At 54.7% G+C, this 8,289-nt stretch overlaps 1 protein-coding gene across 1 annotated transcript in view; it reads right to left on the bottom strand.

Moving 5' to 3' along the window:
• CCDC88C (coiled-coil domain containing 88C) overlaps window positions 1–8,289 on the bottom strand; it is a gene marked incomplete at its 5' end in the record, with an annotated part of 133,104 nt that overhangs the window by 20,761 nt on the left and 104,054 nt on the right. The window contains 5 exon segments of the mRNA XM_015571294.1: window positions 450–539; window positions 3,277–3,422; window positions 5,050–5,236; window positions 6,883–7,026; window positions 7,739–8,016. Coding sequence (XP_015426780.1) covers window positions 450–539; window positions 3,277–3,422; window positions 5,050–5,236; window positions 6,883–7,026; window positions 7,739–8,016 — 845 coding nt within the window.

Here is an 8,289-nt window from a genome sequence, read left to right as displayed (position 1 = left end):
CGGGCCATAGTTTGAGGACCCCTGCTCCAGAGGAAGGTAGGGAAGACCAACAGGTTCCTGTGACTGAAGACCATGGGTGCTGGCCCAGGTGTCCGGCCCACGCTTCCTTCCCAAAACAGAAACACGGCGTTCTAGGTCATGAAACCTGGAGACACAGCCTGATAGTCCTGCTTCAGTGGGTCTAAACCACAGACTCTCTGCCCCTTCAACAGGACATGGCTGCTGGCCTTCGCCATCCCTCCGAGGGTAACGCTGAGTACAGATGGCGGGACCGAAAGAAACTCTAAATTCTTTCAGTGCTGGGAGACCTGCGCACAGCGGACCTGCCATAGAGGGGAAGGTGCGGGCCCCACAAACTGGCCACTGCGCTAGATACTACAGCTTTCCCCACTCGGGAAAGAGCAAGCGTTCTGTTCTGTGTTTAAGTTACTGCCATTAAATCAACTCACTTCTTGGGAGCAGGATCATAGAACTTGTACTGATCCATGATTTTTTCTTCCAGTTTTTCCTTTTGTCTCTGCAAGGCATTTAACTTGTCTCTGTAAATAGAAAAGAAAGAAAAAACAATTTGGTTTTTTAAAATAAAACATCGGCCCAACCTGGGACCTGGCCCAGAGGGGCAATTTTCTGAGACTCAGACATCACGGTGCTCATGACGGTCGTGATCGCCGAGGGGGAATATGGGGATGGAAGCACGTGACGTGGCTCCGGGAACCTAACACGTGGAGGAGACCTGCTGAAGCACCGAGGATCAGGCTGAGCATCATTTTAGGAGAACAAACCCCCAACCCCCTGAAACTGAAGATCGGAGACCTGGAGGGCTTTCCGGCCAGCTCAACTCGGGATGGTGGGCACTCAGGGCCCGACACAGGGCAAGGCTAGCTCCTGTGGGTAAAGATGAGCGACACCTTTAGTGGTGGGAGAGGGCTGCCCTCAGGGAGGTAGATGGGCATTAAGGTTAAAAAAGTCAGTTTAGCCCTGACCGGTTTGGCTCAGTGGATAGAGCGTCGGCCTGCGGACTGAAGGGTCCCAGGTTCGATTCCGGTCAAGGGCATGTACCTTGGTTGCGGGCACATCCCCAGTGGGGAGTGTGCAGGAGGCAGCTGATCAATGTTTCTCTCTCATCGATGTTTCTAACTCTCTATCCCTCTCCCTTCCTCTCTGTAGAAAATCAATAAAAAATATATTTAAAAGAAAAAGTCAGTTTAGCAAAGTCAGACCTCTGACCTTGGCCCGTTCCAATGCTGGGTTTCTGGTAACACTGCCACGGAAGCGAACTCAAAGCCTTCCGGGGGCGGACAGAGCAGATAAGGAGCAAAGCGGGCCTGGAAGGACCAGAGGGAGCGGTGAGGCCTGCGGCACGGCTGAGCGCAGGGTGCCACGTGGGACTGAATGCAGGCCCTGCAAACGGAGCGCCGCTTTAGATGTGGTGGAACTTCTGAACGCTTTTCCAGAAGGTTCCACAAACCCAGGTTGGGAAGCAAAAATCTCTTCATTTCTGTTGGCAATCAGTTCACATTTTCACAAACACAGAAAGGACCAGAGACACCTCGTAACCCTGGGGCCGCTGGAGGGCACCCCTGCTCACTGGGAGAGGGAGCCTGGCCTTCCTGAAACAGACCGCACGGCATGCTTTGGTTTTGTCTTGTCCCAGAGTGGGGGCCAAGCGCCCCCCACTGGTCGCCAGCTCCTGTCTTGTTCTGGCCCCTCGTCGTCCTTGTGGCCCTGACAGCTCAGATCCTGGTTTCCTGGCTAGAAAATGAGTCCTCCGATTGAGGCAGCTAAAATGAGTTTGCGTGTCATCTCTGACACGCGTGGTATAGGTTTGCCATCACTGGCTCAGATCCTGGTTTCCTGGCTTGAAAATGAGTCCTCCGATCGAGGCAGCTGCTCAGGCTCCTTCGGCCATGAAGCTGCCGAGGTCCCACCTAATACCAGGGCTTTCCCGAGAGTTCACCGTGAAGTGAGGAGCCCGTGAAAAGTGATGGCTCGCCAACCGCTCGGCCCCTGACCACCCTGCGCTGCCTTGGCGCTGTTCTAGTCTGTGTTGTTCTCTTCCCACCGCCGTGCTGCTGGGCCTTACGCTAGAGCGCTTTCCTGTCTGGCTCTGACCAACCCTCCACCCCTAGACGCACAAACTCACGCAGGGCAGGCACAACCCTCCCAGGACTGGGGAAGACTCCGCTCGGAGCAGGCTCAGCAAGCCTGCCATCTCCTGGCCTCCTGCAGGCCTGTCTAATGCAAAACCATCATCAGATCACCCCCTGGGCACCAGGCCCTGACCCTTCTAGTTGGCACCTGCCCAGCCTCTGCTGGTAATTTTTACCTGCTGCGTTACAGAGAGCCAACTTCAGGCCACAGTCATTTCTACCCCAAAACTACAGTGTGGCTTTCCATCCTGGGAAGGTGCAACCACCTGTAGACGAGCAGAAGAATCCAAGAGAACAGTAAAGCAGCCCCGCTACCCGGGGAGCTGGGACAGTGCCCCCGGGTCACTGTGACCATGTCCCTCTGTCCCCCATGGCCAGCCATTCCTAACAACAAGGAAGGACAGTCCCGCAGCACAGCACCGAGGCGGGAAGACCACCCTGGACCCACAAGATGCATCTCGGGTTACTGGACTTCCAACCACAAGGCTTCCAACACCAAGGCCCTTCCTCCGGCCCTCCTTTCTGGCAGCTCCTGGGCCTGCAGACCAGCTTCCCATAAACACTCACTTCCCAGTGAACCCGACTCCTTAGCCGGGCATGGATGCCTTCCCCAGCTGTCAACATCTGTCTGCCGTGCACACAGCTCTGCTCGCATCCCATCACGCCTACTAGGTCCTGGCCACCAGGCCGCTGGTTCTGTGCACCTCGCAGGGCCTACGCCAAAGCCAGGAATGTGTCATGTCGGCAGAGGGAGGACAACCAGGGTGCACCAACCACCCTCTCTCCAGCCTGTTAAGGGAAAACACACAGAAAGGGCTTGGCCCGCAATCTGAATTCCTTCCCTAGGCACCACTCTACCGCCATCATATTTTTAAATCTGAACTGAATTCCAAGAGCAGATTAAGAACCATCTGGCAGTGGGCAGTATCTTTGAAAAGCCAACCGCCCCTACTTGCAGAAATCTAGAACCGTTCCAGGAAAATGAGAGGAGGATGTGCTGGGAAAATGGTCTGACCCCTTCCCTTGGGACACCAGTGTGCCAGGGGGCTCTCTGCCCAGAATGTCGAGGCCCATGTGCGGGGCTGGAAGCCAGGGCCCCTTCGTGGACGTCAGCCACACCCCTTACATGTACTGCTTCTGCTCCTCATGGTACTGGTCCTTGTTCTCCATGTTCTGCTCCAGAAGCCTCTGGTTCTGCTCATTCAACATCTGGATCTGGCTCACAAGGTGATGGTTTTCTTCCTCCAAGTTCCCCTTGAGGCGGGAGAGCAGCTAAAACACACACGGACAACGTCTCAGACACCACGCGCCCCTGTGATCCCACTGCGGGGAATCCACTTCCAGAAGAAGAAAAAGGCCACGTGCACCAAGAGGGCCGTTTCGGTATCCAGTGGGAATGACCAACACAGCCAATGCCATGGGGACGGCCAAGTGCACCGTCCAATCAGGCAGCCACTGGCCACGTGCGGCCACTGAGCGCTGAAAACGCAGCCAGTCTGAGCTGAGACGTGCCGTCAGTGCAAAGATATACAACAGGTTCTGGGGATTTAACAATTTAAAAACATCTCATTAACGAGCTGTCTGGCTGGCGTGGCTCAGTTGGTTGAGCATCATCACAAGCACCAAGAGGTCACAGGTTTGATTCCTGGTCAGGGCACATGCCCACGTTGCAGGCTCGATCCCCAGTAGGAGGGCGTGCAGGAGGCAACCGATCCATGTTTCTCTCATCAATGTTTCGTCCTCTCTCTCGCAAAAAGAAATCAAAACATTTTTTAAAAATCTCGTTAATAAACTTTTTGGGGTTACATGTGCTATTTTAGATATAACAGCTAAATAAAATATGTAACTAAAATTAATCCCACCTGTTTCCTTTCATTTTTTTAAAAAAGTTTGTATTATGTATGCTGGCCTGCATTATATTCCTACTGGACATCTCTGCTCTAGGCGGGGCTAGCACACTTTCTCTGTAAAAAGCGAGACAGTAAATATTTTAGGCTTTCCAGGCAGGGAGGTGGTCTCTGCTGCGGCTATTCAACTCTGTTATCACAGCAGGAAAACAGCCAGAGATAAAATGGACATGCATGGGTGTGGTTGTGTTAAAAAAAAACAACAAAAAACTTTACTCCTGGACACAGAGAGTTAAACGTCATATCATTTTCATTTGTCACCAAATATTATCCTTCTTTTGATTTTTCCCAACCATTAAAAACTAAAAGCTATTTTTGGTTCACAGACATAAAAACAGGTGGGGGGCTAGATCTGAATTTCGGGCTGAGGCTGGCCAACTCCTGCTCTAGAATATCATCCCGGTTGGTGTAGCAGGAAAGTCGCAAGCTTTGGCTTCAGACAAACTGGGTTGCAACCCACTACTTAAGAGGGACGAGGTGGGTACCCCAGCTCACTACATCATCGTGTGAATTAAAGGAGAGGACACGGGTGAGCACAGAGCAAAGTGCTCAGCCGAGGGCTCGGAAATGAAACAGTACTTGGTGCCAGGCCAGGGTGGCTCAGTGAGTGGCTGAGCACTGACCTATGAACTAGGAGGTCACGGTCTGATTCCAGGTCAGGGCACATGCCTGGGTTGCGGGTTTGACCCCCAGTGCGGGGTATGCAGGAGGCAGCCGATCGGTGATACTCTCTCATCAATGATGTTTCTGTCTCTCCCTTCCTCTCTGAAATCAATAAAAATGTATTTAAAAAAACACACACAAAAATACAGTACTTGCTGTTTCCATGCACCACCCAGACCCTGCAAAAAGCAAAGGTCAGGTGAAAGGTGTTTCTAACGCATCCCCTCCAGTCATGGGGTCTGTCCCCTTCCAATGACCCTGGCTTCCTCTCGGCCTCTGTGTGACACTCACACAGTCTCTGAGCACAGAGGCCACCAGCCCCGGCTCACCTCACAGTGGTGGTCCAGCTTGGTGAGCGAGAGGTCCATAGTCTGGTGCTCCTCCTTCAGCTGGTCGCACCGGGCCTGCCAGCGGTTCACCTCCAGCTGCGCGTTGTTCAGCGAGGTCTTCAGCTCCTTGGTGTGGGCGTGCAGCTCCTCGTACTCCCCCTTCAGCTGCTGGTGCAGGAAGGTGACCCTGGAGGGCGAGAGCCACAGGGCCAAGGGCTGAGGAGCGCTCCCAGCCTCCGCCCCAGGTGTGCACCTTAATCAAAACCACCACCTCTCTGAGTTTTTCCCGTGTGTGAATGAGGGCTGAACAAAATCGGCGGTTTTCACATTGGGTCCGTTGGGGTTCTATGAGGCTAGCCCAGGTCACTTCTGTGGGCTGTGGGGACAGGACAGGCAGGTCGGACACCACTTCAACAGAGCATCCTGTAAAAGTCTGTTCTGTGTAAGGCTTTGGCAGACCTGCCGACTTGGAAAAAAGGTTCTCCTATTAAAACTCTTAAAAAACATTGAATCAGAACATTTTTGCTAGACACCGACAGTTACAACTCTATGTCTACGCCCAGCTCTTCTTCCAATTCCAAGCCGCTTTCTCATTTCAACTCCTGAGATAAATAAAATATGAGATTCTGAGTATGATGTAAATCCACTGAAATCATCATCATCATCATCATCATCATCTCATCATCATAATTACCCAACTGGGTTTCCTGGGGGACGATTTATACTAGAAAGCTCACATGACCAGAGGCTCATGGACTCAATTTGAACACAGATGTGTCCAGTTTGGCTCACACAGTTTTTTTGTAAATTAATTAGTTTATCAACATTTAAAAATTTTAAGTTTCACATCAACATTTCGCTATCTAGCTTCTTGGGAGGCGGGGGGACGGGGGAAGGCGGGGAGCATAAACAAAAGAATGACCTGGCAGCCCGGGCCTGCCTCCCAGCTGACAGCCCTCAGAGGGTGTGTGTTCCCCACCAGGGTCTGCTCTGACGCTGACACTCCTTCCCCACCGGCTGGGCCTGCCTGGCCCTGGAGGCACCTGAGTCTGTAGCCCCCAATACATATTAGAACAAGGCTGTGGGAAGGAAGGCTTCCTGTGGCCGTGCCTCTGGGCTGAGACAAGACCTGGATTTGAATCCTGACTGGGCCACTAACTAGGAGCATGAACTTGAGCAAGTTATTGTATCTCTCTGAGCCTCTTTCCTCATCTGTTTTTTTTTTTTTAAAGAGGAATAACAATAATGCAGTTAATTCTCATGGTTCACAGTATAATGTCCTATCAAACCACCGAGAACACTCATTTAGTGGACACTGAGACTATCCCCGCCGGTTCCTGTGAGTCTCAAATGCCGCTCCTTTATCCCCCATGAGGCTCAGCGCAGACTTGCACTTGGGGACACTGGACAGCACTCCAGCACTCCACTTAGGGGCCATTTCAAACAGCGACATCGCCACCAAAAAGCACGAAAATAGAACTCCATGGCACTCAGTGGGCCACAGAAGGGACACCGGTTTGCAGTGTGAGAGCTGAAACAGGGCAGGAGCGAAAGGTCTTGTTCAGCCTCCCCTGCAATGTGCCCATCGGCGACTCCAGTATCTCCCACTCTGGACAGGCCCATGAAAGGCTACGGCTACCGATTTGGGGGTTCACGTCACCCCGGCCACCAGCTGGCGTGCCTTTACCTTGTGGCCGTCCAGCCGTGACCATGACAGGGTTGGTAAAAACACACCATCACCAGGAGACTCGCTGGAGCTCAGCTCAGTGGGTGCTGAGTGAGTTGCTCTGAATGAAACCTGGCAGGTGCGCTGCAGGGGGCGGAGGCGGTTACCTGTCCAGCTCTCCCCGCAGCCTCTGGTTCTCGCTGGTGGCAATGGCGCTGGTCTTCTGCTCCTGCTGCAGGGCCTCCCGCTCGGTGGTCAATACCTTCTCCAGCTCCTCCAGCTCCGCCTTGTGCTTCAGCAGGTCCTCGTGCCTGAGGAGGGAAACGCACCTGCTCGGAACGGACCCCCCAGGAGACTGCACAGCCTCTGCGAGCGGCCTCTCTCTGCAGAGCTGAGGGCGGCGGGGATGGGCAGAGAGCGGGGCCAGACAGAGAACGGGAGATGGCAGATGGGACAGACACTGGGCCAGCTCTGGGGGTCTCCTCTGGCCCCGGAGCCAGGTCCCCCTCCTTCCACCGACGTGTCTCTAGGGTCCCTTCTAGTCCCTGTCAAAGCAGCCTTCCTCCGTTACCCCACTGGGAACCATGATAATATATTCAAAAGTTTCCAAAATTTAAAGTTAAACACACACACACACACACACAAGCACAGACTCTTGAGACTCTGACAGGGAAGAAAAGGCCGGGAAGCTGGCACGGCACATCCCTGTACATCGGCTGCTGTGGGAACGTCCCCTCCTTGTTCTTGGTTGGAGGGAAGAGGAAGAGGAAGAGGAAGAGGGGGCAGGAGTCCCCAGGGGAGCAGGGACCCCAATGCTGACACATGGTTTCCCTGAGCCGGGATCAGCTGGGCACACCCTTCTCCCCTCGGAGACCCTCCTGCCCCTCAGCCTCCAGCTGCACCCACCCCACATCGTTGAGGGGGACATTCCATTCACTTCTCTTCCTGTGAAGCAGCGGATCCAGGGGAACCACGAGGGGCCAGAGCGAAGGGGGACGGAGCCTGGGGGAGCCTGGCACGCACCTCTCCCCGAGGGCCTTATGCTCCAGCTCCAGGGACCGGTGCAGCGTCTTCAGGCGGCTGTGCTGGCCGATGAGGGCCTCGTGCTCCACGGACAGGTGCTCGTGGAGCGCGCCCAGGCGCGCGTGGTCCTGCAGCAGGGCCTCGTGGGCGGCCGCCAGCTGCTCCTGCTGCTTCTGCAGGCTCTCATGCTCGCTCTCCTTGGTCGCCTGCTGGTTCTGGAGCAGCGTGTACTGCGCGGTGAGCGAGGCGCTCTGCGAGCTCAGGGTGGAGTTTTCCACCTGCCGGGAGGGAGGAGGCGATGATGCTTCACCAGGCGCAGACCCCAAGGAGCCACAGACTCCCCATCCCCGCACCCCCGCACGCAGTGAGGGGCCAAGAGCAGGGCCAGTGCAGACACCAAAAGAGCAGGGACCCTCAGGGCAGGCGAACCCCAGCCGTGCCGAGGACAGCTCTACCAGCATGTAAGGAACTGTGCTGGGAAGGGCCCAGCCCTCCTTCTTCTTGTGGCTCGGCCCCCAGCCCTCCTCCTGGTGACCCGCCACCCAGGTCCC

The sequence above is a fragment of the Myotis davidii genome, unplaced genomic scaffold (assembly GCF_000327345.1).
Source record: "Myotis davidii unplaced genomic scaffold, ASM32734v1 scaffold732, whole genome shotgun sequence".
NCBI lineage: Eukaryota > Metazoa > Chordata > Mammalia > Chiroptera > Vespertilionidae > Myotis > Myotis davidii.
Note: the sequence above shows the minus strand (reverse complement) of the source record. Positions and strands in the feature narration are given on the sequence as shown.